The following is a 17,044-nucleotide window of genomic DNA, read 5'->3' on the forward strand; positions in this document are numbered from 1 at the left end:
AGATAGGCAAGTCTCGATCTATAATTGATCAAAGCCCTGAGCTGTGACTTCTTTTGGAAAAATGTATGCAGACATGACTCATTCTCCCTCACACACACAAAAAACACACACACACGCACGCACGCACGACAGAGAACTCTTTATAGCCCGCATCTAAAATGTGAGATTTGAAGTATGGAATATTCTGCTCAGACATGATGAACCATGTGGACAGCAAACATAAAAAAAAAAAAGTCTAGTCAAGACAAACTGGCTATATGTCATCTAAAACTATAAAATAGTATAAATATCAAATCTTGCATTACAGTCAGTGACACTGCCATGTTTGTTCCTGTCTTATGTGGATAAAGTTGAAGGAACTTTGAAGATTTGTCTTTGACATAAAACTGCCATATTTTTCCTAAAAGGCTCCAGAGAAGATATTTTCACACAACAGTCAAAGAATGAGTTTCAACAGAGCTGGGACATTTATTTTTTTGTTTAAAAGTGCCTTTACAGTACCCCATGAGGTATACCATTTTGATGAGACAAGACAAGTGAGGTTTTGAATGACGGACAAAAAGGCATGGTGTAGAAGACATTATAGTCGTATGGAGTTACACACACTGAACAAACCGTTTCAAGATCTCAATTTCATGGCACAATCTAATGAGAAAACAAAATAACAGACAGTGAATCCAGAAATATTGTTTAACATGATAAAATCCTCTCATTTAAAAAGAGGATTTCATTCACAGTTGTGGTCCTATTTTGCATTTTCACACGTTCCCCAACAATCGCAAAGATGTGCATCACCAAAACTACCCATCGACCTTCCAAAAGACCTGAAGCACACGGGCCTACACAATCAAGCAAAACAACCCTGATGAGGTTCTAAACATCTCCACATATTGCTTTTTTTTGGTTGCATTTGTGCAAAAAAGAAAAATCTCAGTGACAATTAAAAAAGGTAAACCCATACACACCTGGGACATCACTAACTCGTGTCGTGTAAGGAGTGATATTGCACTGCTTTTTTAAAACAGAAAAGGTATTACTCTGGTGCCGGACCTCTGTCAGTACACCCAGGATACAGGCACCCATTGGGGGGTGGAGGTGGCCCGCTCCATGGCCTCCTCCACACCTTTCACGCTTTCATCCACGTCGTTGTTGACGAGAACCACATCAAAGAAGTGTCTATATGTGGCCAAAATGGCGTCCGACTCTTTCTGGATCATCAGCAGGTTTTCCGTCTAGTAGGAAACACACAGAGGGTTAGCAGACGCAGGATGGTGTTAAAATGACTCGAGTGTATTCAGATAAAGATTCAGCACCTGGGCAGATGTGGTGGTCGGAGCGATGAACACCACCAGAGGTGCAAAGTCAGCCGTCCGCAAGACTTTCAAGGTCTAAATGTTGAAGAAAGGGAAAAGAGAATTTTGTTAGCATAATTTACCCTTTTACAGTACCTCACCAGTTTCAAAACACAGACGTCATATCATTCTTTTCATTTTGGAAGCTCAACCACAGCTCCTATTCTAATGTGTCAAAACATTTTTGTAGCTTTTTCTTTTCAATAAACAACCTACATGGCCTTTAAAGGGTTAAAATAAGTAACATTTGGTAGGTATTATCCGGACTGATGTAGGAGCCAGAAATGTCAGTGTTGGGATATCTGAGGTAGGATTTATTTGGGTGCTTGATTGTTTATACTTTTTGCATTGGGCTTTGTTTATTATCTTATTATTTCTGGATCTATTATGGGATAGATCAGTTTGGTCATATGGGTATGGGCGGCACCCATGGGTAATATAATCACCTATTCACCTGTGTGAGGTGTGTGGGCGAGAGAGTCGCTCTATTTTTCTCAGCTCGATTATTCAGACAGTATAATTGTGTGCAAATTACAATAACTTGGTGATCTTTATTAAAGTAAGCTTTTTGTTCAACGCATTTTGGATACCAGACTTCATGATGGCGTTTCTGACAAAGGCTACCAGGCCCGAAAAGTCTGTTCCTGCTGACGCTACAACTGGTGTTACAGAAAAAAGAAAAACAATGAAAATAACGATATCTAGTGTTTTTATGGCAGTTCAAGATGTTACATAATATGCATTAAGGTTAGGGTTATGGATTAAATGGAAATGCATTAGAAATAAATGATCTTGGTTTAATCTTTAACACATCATGAAAATAATAAAATAATTTAATGTAAACAAACTGGCATTAAAATATTTAAATAAATACATAGTTTGGTAGTTATGATCAGGACTGAAGGTGGATCCATTATTTAACAAAAATATTTTAATTTATAAGTTTTGCTAGTTTTGTAATGGGATATTTTTTCTTATTAAAAAGTGAGGAACAGACGGTTTATTACATGGAAACATATTTAGCGTGCTATTTACTTTCACAGGGTGCATATTTTGATCCATAACAACATTTTGGGGGGAATTTTAATATTGCTTCTCAGGTTATGCAAGTTATTATCCTCTTTGAAAGGTCACCCTTTAACTTTATGTAACTCTGGGTAAAGTAAAACAAAAAGTAAAATGTCCCTCCATCACAGCTGTGTCATGTGATGTCTTCAGAACAGTCGATGAATGCGTACCTGCGGCTCTACATCCAGCAGAGAGATTTGGTCTTGCTCGTGGATCTTCTGGATGGTCTCAATTTTGGTACCGAACATAAATCCCTGGTGGCTGCCGTACTCCAGGAGCTCATTTCCTGAGATACACTTGGTCATGGCTTCGTTGGAGATGAAGTAATATTCCTGTCCATCCTCCTCCTCTTTACGTGGGGGTCTGGTGGTGTCTGTGGAAAAGGTTCAAAGACTTAGCTGAAGGACTTTTCAGAAAATGTTGTTCATCTAAGGAAAGGAAAAAAAACCTGTGGTTTTACATACGTGGTGCAGGGTAGGAGAACTTCTCAGGGTATTTGGTCAATAGTGCATTTTTGATATGGCTCCTTCCTACGCCAGGTGCACCTAAAAACAGAAGCATGTTTTTATTTCCAATGACATTTCAATATTAATTAATAATATTTGAGGTTTAATTAGAGTGATGTGCATTTTCAAGTAATATTCTTGAAACATGTGTTCAGTGTTGATGATCAGAAATGCCTTATTTTGCCTCTTAGAATGTTATATACCACTAATAAATACTGTAGCTTACCGATAAGCACCAGTGTTTTCCTTTTGAAAGCAGGGAGCCGAACAACCTCCTCATAAGAAATCACATCCAGCTTGTCAAAAACTGCAACAGAAAATATTTAGTTTTTTTACAGACAAACCCACACTGCAGTATGAATAAAGAAAAGATCAAGATTCCTTTGAGACACTCACTGGAGCTGTGTTTGGCGAGGTACTTGTCTTTGCACTTCTTTTTCTTTCCAAACGGGCTGCAGGACTGGCTGCCCTGCCTGGCCTTGCTTTTACTCGCCACCCTCCTGCATGGGAAGAGAGATTTAGTTCAAGGTCAATCAGTGCTATGCTGATGTTGCACTAACATAGCCATACTATACTGTATATGGAAAAGTCAAACATTTGCTTTGAGACAGTAATAATCCAAAAAGTAATAAGGGATGCACTGCTCTGAGAGTTTGCGGATGCTGTATGATGTCCTTTTGTTGTTCTATTTATGTTTTTATGTTTCATGTGGAACTACTTGAGCAGGTCTCCCTTGAAAAAGAGATCAATGATCTCAATGGGTTTCATCTGTATAAATAAAGGTTTGAAATGAAATGAAATGACAACAGATCACACACACCATATGTTATCACAATCATGCATAGAGTTAATAATTTGCCATTTTTAATTTACTACCAATTTTAGTATTAGTTTGTACTGCAGTTCTCTGTATGGTTTGTCCAATTAGATTTGGCGTCACCCAGCAGAGGCAGACGCTACACTGCACACACTACACTACATGTCACTTGTTAGACGCTTTTATCCAAAGCGACTTACATACTCAATACTGTGGGCAATCCCGCCAGGAGCAAATTGGGGGGAAGTGTCTTGCCCAGGGACACAACGACATGCTGACTGCAGAGGGGTTTGAACCTGTGGCCCCTGATCCCAACACCAATGCACAACCCACTGCACCACACGCCTCCCCGCACACTATACTATATTTTCTATCTCAGTATTAAGTGAACATTAATTTATGACTTCATTCTTAAATATTATAACTTTATTCTCATTGGATGAGGACTTTTTTCTTATAATATTGTCACTATATTGTCAAAATATTACAATATCTCAGAGAACACAGATATAGAGGATATATTCATAAAGTGCAGAACGTTTTGACTACTATCTTATTTTTAGCTGGAACACATGTTATAGCTATAAAAAGTGTTTATAAATGATTTAAAATGAACTATTGTATCGTTGTCATAAATAGATGTGACATTTCATTTAAAGTGGTTTCCCCAGCTAAACTACAAACACAAAAGAGGGGAGAAAGAGTAAATCATGCCTACATGCTGAATGTGTCAACAGATATATAGTAATGAGAAAAGTAAATCCACAGAAGAAAACATATTTGAAAGCCATAAAGGATGCTTGAGATTTTACTGTCACCTTCATTTGTGTTTTTGTATTGCGTAACTAAAGTTATTTACAATTTAAATTGGTGCCTACAAATGACCAGGTCCCCCGAAATTAAGCATTTGATGCTGTTCCCGGTGCAGAACCCCCTGTCCAATATGTGCCCTGTCAATGTTTTAATGAGACCTACGCCCTTGACACATTACATTAAGATTCAGATGGTCTGACAGAGCTGTGTACCATTCCTGCAGCTCCTGGGAGGGGATGAGTCCGGCGAAGTCAGCCACGCTGCTCTCCACTCTGCCCTGCCACCAGTTAGGGTCCTGCTTGTTGATGATCTGGATGATGTCACCAGTTTCAAACTTCAGACCTGCCTCTTTGCACGGGATGATGTCATCCTTAGCGGGGTCATAGTCAAACTGGGCCCGCATGTACACCTGTGGATGAAGAGTGGTGTTACACTTGGTTCCACTGTGGCAAAGACAACCATCATATACCTCAGAGCTTCCAACAACTAAAGATGGTGAAAAGATATTATCGTTTGGTTGATTTTTATATGAACAGAAGATTGATCTCCTTGTTCCTATGTTGTTAGCAACATGGCTACCGCTAGTAGCCTAGCTAACGTTAGTCCCAAAGGCAACCTAAAGAATCCCGAAGAACAAGAAACCCAGAACTCAGTGCAGAGAAAAAGAACCAGTAGTATTAATAAGTAGGCAAGTTATTTATGTACTCGCTTATTAGAAATACAAATGTTTTATCACCAACTCTTTGCCTTTTCTTCCTTGTAAGCTCTTTGGCTCTTTTGCCTGGTAGAGTTAACATTACTCTGGTTGTTCTTAACTGGGGATAGCAACCATAAACTAAATTGTCGAGTTGGCCCCTAACTAATTGCTCTGTTATGATTAGTCACCCGCAGAGATGTCCCACCCCTTAGCCTATCAAGTACAATGTGTTGGAGTGCTAACCAATAGAAGAGGGAGAGTCCCGTAGTGATGTCACTATGTTACTGAAGTAAACAAGGGACTACAATGGAGGCGTTTCAGGCATGGGGAGGGTGGGGGTGGGAAAGAAACTCCCTCTGGAAATAACTTTGGGATTTTAGCCTTTGCAGACCATTTACATGCACCTATAAGACACTCTACACTCAGGAAAGGGAAAACTCCCAAAAACATAATAGGGCCCCTTTAAAGGTTTGGTGTCATTTTCTACAGCCATTACATTATCCCATCAACAAAGGAAGAATTTCACCGGCATCTGTGTACTTATTGCTGCTGAACAAAGACTTTTTTAAGTACGTTTCAGTGAACCATTTGATTCTGAAACACAAAAAATATAGTTTGTCTGAGCTCTATTAAAACCCTTTGTCCACATTTAATTAAATCTGTTATATTTATCACAGATGACTCACTGCTGTGCCAGATGCTTACCGAGCACTTTCTTTGCATATTTGTTGCACAAGAAGCAGATATTTTGCAGTTCAGCAATACACAGAGAACATACTTTGCTCAGTCAAGCAAATACTCAGTCATGATGGACGGTCATTATTTACACCACTCTGGCTTTAAAGTAAGCTCTCGCGAAGCTTGAAATTAAATATTTTGTTCTTCTTCAATGTTCAAGCCATAAAGCATTGTGGAGTATATATTAAAAATATCAACATCAGCTATACTGTGATTGCTCTCATGTGAAACTCTCCATTTAACGTTGCATCAGACGTTGTAACAGTTTACAAAATCCACCTATATTGTTTTATTGAGAGCTTATCATTATGATGTTTGAATCAGCAAATATTGGACTTACAGTACCTGAATATGTGTCTCAATTCTCAAGAATAAACAATTATTTAGGGACTTGAAAATGTTAATCGGGAAATCCACACTCACACAGAATTCAAATGCTCATGATGTGATATTTGACAGCTTAATTCACTAAACCAAAAAAAACATAACAGAGTAAACTGAAAATAAATTTCTTTACCTCCAATTGAGCATTTGCGTAAAGCTTGTTAATGCCCCAGATTAGAATACTATCTCTACTATTGTTGCCTAAACTGTCAAAGATCAAAGCAGGAACACGTCAATTCTCTTCAGGGTAAAGTAATACTATTGTTAGTTGAGTTAAGAAACATTTGTGGTATCGCCAAGTTACTCCAAGTGGTAGCTGTACACAGACGAATAAGTACAACTATTTTTTGTAACCAAAGTGGGTATACTGGAGTGGTCTGGGTCACCAAAAATGATGCTCTATGTCTATATATTAATGGACTAGAAGCTTTTGGGTGGACTGCCATCAGTGACCACAGCAAAGTCCTAACTTAGAATTCGGTATTAATTTTTTCTTCGTGGCAATTCAATTGAAGCCATTTTTTATTATTCCAAATTGCCATAGACTATTGTTAAATGTTGTTAAAATAAGCAAGCTGCCATTCTTAATGCACAAAAAGCACATTATCGGCGGGTGGGGAAATTGTGATATGGTCAGTAGATGGCAGGATGAAATACACTACCAAAGTGGTTCAGTTGAAACTAGCAAAACTAATGCGAGTGACTTTAAACTCATTGTATAGTCACCTGGGTTGTTCATTGACTAACAGTAGGGTCACCTGATTCACAGAGAACAAAATCCTTTTTAAAGAGTGATTTGTAGATCGAAAAACTGAAAGAAATGCAATCAAATGCCATCTACGAGGATTATACTGTACCGCTAGTTATCATTGGATGTTGAGCTAATTTTTCTTGGTTCATTCATGCAAATTTAAACGATTTTGGAGAAAAGCAAAATACAAAAAATTCTTCACAAGTGCATATTCTGCCGGGCATGTCATTACCTCACAGGCTCGGGATCGACTCTGCACGTTGGGAACGATCTTCATAGTGACAACTCCGTTTGTTTCTTTCTGCATGGACAGATGATTCAGTTTTACGAGTGTAATACTTTCAAAAAGATTTGCATTGAATTTAAGATCCAAGTTAACAAATATTAACTTACCAGGATCTTTTGGAGCTGATCTACAGTTTGGTTCATCACACTTTTCCCGTTGATCTCTGCTATTTCATCCCCTTCGTGCAAAGAGCCTGGTAAGAGAGAGAGAAAAACAGGAGAACTATAGTAATTCTAAATATAAGTCCTAAACTTGAAATTTTGGCAGCATTTATTTGCACTTGTCTGCTCCCCTTGTCTCAAAAGTCTATGGTTTTAGAATGTTTTTATTTTTGGTTAAATGCTTAAAATAGGGTTTGCAGTTAACACAATTTTAAGAGAAGTTCAAAAACCCCAAATTTAACAGTATAATCTCAATAATGTCATTTACAATTCAAATATTTAAACTTGAATATTTTGTGTATGGCCTGAGATACAGTATACATTATCTATTGCCCTACTTCACTATACAGAAATTAAATTGAAAAAATAATAATACAATTTATTTGGATATAATACATAGAATGCCATGTTTGAACACTTGATAAAAATAAGATACTTAAAGATAAGTAATATTACATCAAATAGATATCTTGTTGTACAACCTACGTAAAGATGTAGAGAGATAGATGGAAAGATGGTAAATAAAACCGACAGATTAATAATTCAGTACCCACAAATACATAAATATACTGAGCAGCAGTCACAAAACGTTCTCTTTCACTCTTTTCCCCTCGGGTGCACTATCCACTAATGCCTGGATAGATTTGCTGTGACTGGGACGGACTATTAACTAGAGAACTTTCCTTCCAACACACACACCAGGTCGGCACACTCACACACTTGCACTCAAAAGAAAATGGGATTAATTACCTTGTCTGTGGATCATGCCTCCGTGCAGTATTCTGGCCACAGTGCACCTTTGCTTGTCGTTCAGCTTCAGAGTGACCCCCTGCAGACAGAGACCACAGTCAATGGGCAGGCATTAGCAACACAAATATTAAAATATAAGTGTGTGTGTGTGTGTGTGCGTGCACGTGTGTGTGTGTGCGTGCACGTGTGTGTGTGTGTGTGTGTGTGTGTGTGTGTGTGTGTGTGTGTGTGTGTGTGTGTGTGTGTGTGTGGATAGTATACCATGGGCTCTGAATGACCCTTTTCAAATTCCACTTCTTTCATCCTGGTCAGTTCTGTGCCATTCATGTGTCCTGCACTGCCGTTAGTGTAAACCTCAGCTCCCTTGCTCTCATAGATTTGCATCGAAGCCTGTTAAAAAACAAAAAGAAAACACACATTAATGGTGATTTTTTTTATCTCAATCTAAATAAAACGTTCCGTGATGCAAGTCATTTAATTCAAGATTTACAGTCAGTCAGATCATTATAACATGCATTTCTAATAGCTGCTACTTGTTATGCTAATGTGTGCTAAAAGCCACGTTTCATTTGCAGTTTCAACATATGTTCGAGGTTGAAAATTAACCCGATGTTATAAACACCTCATTAGCCACGTCCATTGATCTGGTCCAGCTGGTCCATGTGGTCATGGATACCACCTGAGTCACCAAGTGAACACATTTAAGAGTAGCAATAATGCAAGCAAGGTTATATTTTCTGAAGAGTCTTAAAAGCCATATTAAAAGTTTGGTGTAGAAATCTAACAACTGACCAAAAAGCAGGTCCAAAAACAGGAAATCTCCAGTTATTGTATTGTTTAATTACATTACTGTTATTTCCAAATTTAGAGAAACTATTCGTTAATACAATTATAGCCAGGAATAGTTTATAAACGGAAGCTCATTTCTGCCAGTAAAAGAAACAAATAAAATAAAAACATAGCCTTGTGAAGAGATAAAGTTCCTGTAAATCATTATAATGATTTAGTAAAAATATTTTTTCTTAAAACAACAACTTTGTATGGTGGCAAGAAAGGTGGTCTTTGTCCTGACCACCGTCACAGTTAAATCCATATATTTATAAACCTATACGAGAAAAGAATAATGCAATGCCATCACTGAGGACCCACATGACACAAGGTCCTGATCCCTGGGGAGTAAGCTGGCCTACTGTGAATATAACATGTATAATATAGAACCATGAATGAACAATATAAAAAGATATATAAATTGGTCTCTAAGCTGACACAGATACAACTTCCTAAGTCAGCACTTATTTTTTTGGCCGGAAATAAATCATAAAAACTGCTTCAGGGAAAAAACACAATTCTTATCTATCTTCTAGCGTCAGCTCTACAATAAACCAATAAATATTATTATCACATTCCTCCTCCCCCTCCTCGCTTACTGTAAAACCTGGGCCCTAAAATACTGTGCACACCGTGACAGCAGTTTAGAGTCTTACACAGGCAGGAATTACTGTGTCAAGTTTTTTTGATTCGTTTTATTTATACCCTTTTAATACACTTATGTGTTCCTGGTAACATTATTATAATATAAAACTAACAATTGTTTAGTACACCATTTTCAAATGAATGCAGGAGCTTGCAACATGATAGTTATTTACCAGTCTCGTGCTGATATATTTCAGGATTGTTCTGTACCAGGAGGGAGTGTTTGGCCGGAGTCCCAGAAGGGAACGGATGAAATTACATCCTCTGAGGAAAGGAATCTGTACAGCAGTCTGACTGCAGATACAATCACCACATACAAATATATCCTGAAAACACACACTGATTTCTCTCACTGAACTCCCATTAATATTTATAAAGAGCTGCTCTAAAAGACATTAGGAAATGCATTTTGTGGAACCACACATTAGGGATGACTGTCGTTAATAAACTTCTCACAAGCGCCACAATTTGTATTGAATGATGACAATTTGGGTTTTTTATTCGATTTAGAAAAACTACTTTATATCATTATAGCCAGGAATAACTGTAAAATACGGAAGCCCATTTCTTCCAGTAAACGAGAGAAAAGGATAATGAAATAATGAGAAACTTTGTCAAAATAATGACTACTAAGTCACTATTTTGAGATAATAAGTAAAACATTTCCAGATCAAGTATTCATTATCCAGAAATACAAAGTAATTTTGAGAGAATTTCTAATTATTTTAAGTCTAAGTCTTAATTCTGACAGGGTTTCTATAGTTTTAGGGTGTTAGGTCACCTTTCAGGTAAACCTAAATTGTTTTGAGATATGTTGTCATTATAACGGCTCAAAGGATTTTAACTTTCATCACAATGGAGGAAATTTGATTCCAAAACTAAACCTATAGACACATATTGGGTAGTTTCCCTCTAGACACATAGCATATTACTTTATTAACTAGCCATCAGAACTAGGCAAGGAACCTACAAAGGTTAAATCGTAAAGCGTTAGCACAAAACAATTACAACTATCTGAAACAAATGACAGCATCTTTACAAACAGTAGCCAATAGGAATGAAACGTGAAATGTGATTAGATTTTGATGGGCACTGAAAGGCATTTTTAATTAAATGAATCTCATCAGGATTTTGACAATGAGCCCCATCAGATCAATCACTCACACTGTCAGAGTGTAAAGGGATAAATGATTAGAGAGTATTACTTTGCTTTGTCACAATGTGTTCCAATCAATGTTAACAGTCAACACATGTTACAATAATGTCCCTTTCAGAAACTTGGATGCCAGTATTGGGTGTGAAGGAGCAACAAGATAAGCAAACGGCCGAGTGACAGGCTAAACAAATTCATTTTTTTGTGTTTTTCCATCTACGGGCTGAAGTTGCTTTTTTCAACAGATTCCTTTAAAAAAAAAAGCCAATCTCTGGATAAGATTAAACACTATTAAGATGTATATCTCTTGTCTACCTATTTTTCTCCACAAAGCGCCATGATCTAATATGACTGCAGTGTTTCCCACAGAATTTGATTATATTTGTGGGGCAAGAAAAGCCAAAGGCCCCTTAACCTATTTGGGTGGCCTGTTTCATTTATTCTACTCTGTATAATTGTTCTGTAGTTATTGTAGCTAAAACGGCGATTTCTGAGAGATTTTAAATCTCAGATCTGCTCAACTCAACCTGTAAGACAGGTCTCAGTGGGTCACGCGCCTCAACCCTGCATTACAATAGGCAGGAACACTCTGCTGATTGCGCGAAGTGCAAAACAGCGTGAGTTAGTAAACCCTCAGCTAAAAATCATTTAAATAGCGCATTTAAAATCAGAATAACTCAGTGTGCATCCAGACCCGGTGAGGACACTATCTATACTGACTCAGCAATCACTGTAAGTTATATTCTTGTTTAAATAGACTTCTCTGTTTAATTTATTCTACTCTGTATAATTGTTCTGTAGTTATTGTAGCTAAAACGGCGATTTCCGAGAGATTTTAAATCTCAGATCTGCTCAACTCAACCTGTAAGACAGGTCTCAGTGGGATACGCGCCTCAACCCTGCACAATAGGCAGGAACACTCTGCTGTCGCCCACCAGCTGAAGAGAGTTAACTAATTAGAGGGGCGTGCCCCAACAGCTGTGAGAACTCAGCAATCAGGTGTCCATCTTAGGTGGCTCTTTCTTGGAGCGTCAGCTTCAGCCAGACGGAGACTGACAAAGACATTGGAGTCCTGTTGGAGCAAGACTGACAAAGACATTGGAGTCCTGTTGGAGTCCTGTTGGAGGCAAATCCTACTTTGATTGAGCTAAGTATCGCTGGTGTTTCCTTTTGTTTTATTCAATTCTCTTTGGTTCTCTAGCCTCTCATGCTATAATCATGTGTATTTTCTCCATTCCTGTTCATGTGTCCTCTCGCAATTATCACTGGCCCCGTGTATCTCCTAATCAATATAACCGGCATGCTCTTGTCTATCCCACATGCTCCACTGAGATCCGACATCTCGTTTCAGGGGGCCTGTGGAACTGCCAGTCAGCTGTTCCTAAGGCTGACTTCATCTCTGGCTACGCTTCCCTGCAGTCTCTGGATTTCCTTGCTCTCACGGAGACCTGGATCACTCCATCCAACACATCCACCCCAGCAGCTCTCTCCACAGCATATTCCTTCTCCCATACAACCAGACCCTCTGGCAGAGGAGGTGGCACTGGTCTCCTGCTCTCTCCCAACTGGAGCTTTTCCCTCTTCAAGCTACCTAACTTCACTCCTTCCACCTTTGAATTCCATGCCGTCACAGTAACCCATCCTATACAATTAACAATTGTTGTTCTCTACCGTCCACCAGGCGCCTTGGGGGACTTCTTGGAGGAGTTAGATAATCTCCTCTCACACATCCCTGAAACTGGCCCTCCAGCTGTACTTCTCGGAGACTTCAACCTCCAGACAGGGAAGATATCCAAACTAACATCTCTGTTAACCACCTTTGCTTTCTCACTGTCTCCATCCCCACCAACTCATAACGCTGGCAATGTCCTCGATCTCATATTCTCAAGGAACTGCACTACTTCTAACCTCTCTGTAAACCCGCTCCACACATCCGATCACTTCTTCATTTCATTCTCTCTACCCCTTTCCAAACATAACAACCTAATCTCTTCTAACTCTGCACCTGTCCGCCGCAACCTTCGTTCCCTCTCTCCCTCTACCTTGGCCTCATCGTTGCTCTCAGCCCTCCCTTCCTCTGATTCGTTCCAACTCCTGCCTCCAGACTCTGCTGCAGAAACGCTCCTCTCTACTCTCTCATCCTCTCTGGACTCTCTCTGTCCTCTCACATCTCAGCAGGCTCGTCATTCCCCTCCTGCTCCCTGGCTAAATGACGCACTGCGGGCTAATAGAACCATCCTTCGGGCAGCAGAGCGGAAATGGTGGAAATCCAAACACCATGACGACCTCCTAACCTATCAGGCTCTCCTCTCCTCTTTCTCTGCTTCCATCTCTCAGGCAAAAAGCACTTTCTTTCAAGATAAGATCCAATCTTCCTATTCCAATCCCAAAAAACTATTTTCTATCTTCTCCACCCTCTTGGACCCCCCCAAAGCCCCTCCCCCCTCCTCCCTTCTGTCAAGCGACTTTGTTAACCACTTTGAAAAAAAGGTTGATGATATTCGCTCTTCTTTTTCTGACTCACCTTTACTCACCACTGGGTCACCAGAACCTCCTTTCACCCACACACTGACCTCCTTCTCCCCTCTCTCTCCAAGTGAGGTTCTTACCCTCATTACCTCTGCCCGTCCTACCACCTGTCCTCTGGACCCTATCCCCTCAAACCTCCTTCAGACTATCGCTCCTGATATTCTACCGTTTCTCACCCATTTCATCAACACTTCTGGTCACTTTCCAAACAGTCTAAAGGAGGCAAGAGTAAACCCTCTCCTAAAGAAACCCACTCTCAACCCGTCTGATGTTATAAACTACAGGCCTGTCTCTCTCCTCCCGTTCCTGTCTAAAACACTTGAACGCGCTGTCTTTAAACAACTCTCCTGTTATCTCCATCAGAACAACCTTCTGGATCCGCACCAGTCTGGTTTCAAGGCAGGTCACTCAACAGAAACTGCTCTCCTTGCTGTCTCTGAGGAACTGCACACTGCTAAAGCAGCCTCCCTCTCCTCTGTCATCATCCTTCTGGACCTGTCTGCTGCATTCGACACGGTGAACCATCAGATCCTCCTTCGCACTCTCCAAGAACTTGGAGTTTCAGGCACTGCACTTTCCCTGCTCACCTCATACCTCAAAGACCGCACCTACAGGGTTACTTGGAGAGGGTCCGAGTCCGACCCTTGTCAATTAATAACAGGGGTCCCTCAGGGCTCTGTTCTTGGTCCCCTCCTCTTCTCCTTGTACACAAACTTGCTCGGGTCTGTCATTAGCCCGCATGGTTTTTCATACCACTGCTACGCTGACGACACCCAACTAATTCTGTCCTTTCCCCGCTCAGAGACCCAGGTTGTCGCACGCATATCTGCTTGCCTAGCAGACATCTCTCAGTGGATGTTTGCTCATCACCTCAAGCTCAACCTTGACAAGACTGAACTGCATTTCCTTCCGGGAAAAGATTGTCCCACTCTTGACCTAACAATCAACATCGGTACCTCTGTTGTTTCCCCGACTCAGACTGCAAGGAATCTGGGTGTGATCCTAGATAACAAACTGTCCTTCACTGCAAACATTGCTGCTACAACCGGCTGCTGCAGATACACGCTTTACAACATCAGGAGGATACGTCCCCAGCCCAGGCTCTCGTCATCTCACGCCTAGACTACTCCAACTCCCTTCTGGCTGGTCTACCTGCATGTGCCATCCGACCTCTGCAGCTCATCCAGAATGCAGCGGCTCGTCTGGTCTTCAACCTTCCTAAATTCTCCCACACCACGCCGCTCCTTCACTGGCTTCCAGTAACTGCTAGAATCCACTTCAAGACACTGGTACTTGCGTACCATGCTGCGAATGGATCTGGCCCTTCCTACATCCAGGACATGGTTAAACTGTACACCCCAGCACGTGCACTCCGCTCTGCATCAGCCAAACAGCTCGCTGCACCCACACTGCGAGGGGGACCCAAGTTCCCATCAGCAAAAACTCGTGGGTTTGCTATCCTGGCTCCAAAATGGTGGAATGAGCTCCCCATTGAAATCAGGACAGCAGAAAACTTACACATCTTCCGGCGCAGACTGAAAACTCATCTCTTTAGACTCCACTTCGAGCGATTGAATTACTAACAAAGCACTTATATACTAATAAAGGGCTGGCTTATCTAAATCTTATCTCATTTATCCTATATGATGGTCCTGGCAACTATAGTCATCCGTAAAGTTTACGTTTACACATTTAACATTCATTTAACATTACACATTACTGCAATGTGCACTGTGAGATAATGGACCACGTGAGTCCACTTGAAGACACTGATTTCACAAATCAGCAATGAGTAGAAGAACACGTTGTCAAGATTGCAACTCAAGGCTATTGAGATGCAAACTGCTGATGTCAGGAAAGGAGTTTCCTTCCTTTAACCTTTCCCTCAGCAGCTCAGTGCTGACTTTTCAGTTTCAGAGAAGAGCTTTAGGACAAAGAGTTCCCTGGGTATTAGAAGCAGCCAAGCTTAGGCCTGGAGGTCGTCAAGGATTTAACTTTCCAAATCAATAAAACTGTTTGTGGTCACACATATCAGTTGTTGCCTAGCTTGAAGGCAAAGTCAATGGTTTCGCAACATAATCTGGCCTCCACTTGAAAACAAGTTCATGCCTAAAACTCCAACCTGGTATAATGTGATGCAGTAAACAAGCTCAGCTGACTGTTGACTCTAAAAATCAACAGCAGCCAAGCACTTGTAGCTGTAGGCTAAGTTACATAGAAGCATTGATAAACATTTACATAACTTTCCATCTATAAACCTTCTTTGATATTGCATAACATTGTTCCAGATAATAAGCTTAATGGTGTTACTTTATGCTGACTTGTCAAAGTTAAACATGACTATTATGGGATTCATACACAGCATTTGTATATGGCTATATAGCACTGACTGACATAGTCAAAGACATATTACACGTGATAAAGCCTCGTTTCCCTAATTCTTCATAAGATTCCAATGTAGTTTGGGGGGGGGGGGGGGAATGCAGAAGTGAAAATCTCAATGTAATGTCTACTGGGGTCCAACTATGGCTGACTGAGCAATACTGAGCAATGCAGAGGTTAATGACCAGCTGAGTTGAGCAACATCTACATATCTCATTGTTTCAGATATTATTCAGTTTTTTGTAATATGATTAATACACGACTGGGTCTATTTTTAGTGGGACAAACAACGTCCATGTGCCCCATATCTATTTCCCAAAAGCAAACACCAAGATATGGGGGAGCAAAAAAAAAAAAATGACCCCTACCTTGTCAGTCTTTGGTTTGTTCTGCAGCAGCTGCTCCAGGTACAGGTCGGAGAGGGCTGTCCGGACGCTGCTCACCGACTCCAGGACGACAGTGGGTTCGTTTTTATTGGAGTTTAACGTCATCTTTCCGTTAGCTAGAAAAAAACACCCTGTGAACCCGACGTGACCCCGCTCAAAGGTCTGCAAAGGGCCGGCCGAGTAGCGCTGCGATAGAGGAATATGCTGATAAAGGGCCCTGCCGGTGTGATAAGTCACTCTGAGATAAAAGTCCAAGGTTTGGAGGAGTAGCACGTAAGCTCCTGAGATGTGCTGCTGCGGGGACACCGCTGACAAAGCAAGTAAACATGCATCATAGGGGCAGGCTTATGATGCCTTCAAGTGCGCTCTGTCAGCTCCGAAATCCCACTACTCGAGATGTTTTTTGTTGTCATGCATTGATCAAGGACTGGTTCTCAGAAATAGAGCTGTTGCTTCTATTAAAGGCCGCATAAAGGGGTAGCTACTACACTGATATGTTTATATAAGAGCTTAGCATATGTTCTGTTGTACGCTGTATTTACTGTCATAGCATATCCAACTATCTTATATAAGGTAATTCCATGTATAGGGTGTGTAGATATACATTTGTATAGATAGGCTCAACCCTCTTAGTCAGTTATTAGACGTTTTTTTCAGTAACGTCTTTATTGACATCTATTGTTAACAATTTAAAGTGGTGATTTTGCTTGGTTCTTTGTATAAAACACACCTGTTGATTAAACCAACTAATCAATAAATAAAACAAGTGTAAGTTGGCCAAAAAACTATTTTTAGGAT

The 17,044-nt window shown here is 40.3% G+C and overlaps 1 protein-coding gene across 1 annotated transcript; it reads right to left on the reverse strand.

Annotated features, from left to right (window-relative positions):
- Positions 1 to 444: 444 nt before the first annotated feature.
- Positions 445 to 16,578, reverse strand: mpp1 (MAGUK p55 scaffold protein 1). Its single transcript, XM_079649902.1, has 12 exons — positions 16,229 to 16,578; positions 8,585 to 8,713; positions 8,324 to 8,402; positions 7,520 to 7,605; positions 7,359 to 7,427; positions 4,769 to 4,965; positions 3,323 to 3,426; positions 3,153 to 3,233; positions 2,885 to 2,965; positions 2,591 to 2,793; positions 1,314 to 1,388; positions 445 to 1,232 (listed from the first exon to the last, which is right to left on the reverse strand). The coding sequence occupies exons 1-12, from the start codon at positions 16,349 to 16,351 to the stop codon at positions 1,056 to 1,058; spliced, it is 1,404 nt and encodes a 467-aa protein (XP_079506028.1). The 5' UTR covers positions 16,352 to 16,578; the 3' UTR covers positions 445 to 1,055.
- Between the last annotated feature and the right edge of the window lie 466 nt (positions 16,579 to 17,044).

Source organism: Notothenia rossii (assembly GCF_949606895.1).
Source record: "Notothenia rossii genome assembly, chromosome: 9".
NCBI classification, from domain to species: Eukaryota; Metazoa; Chordata; class Actinopteri; order Perciformes; family Nototheniidae; genus Notothenia; species Notothenia rossii.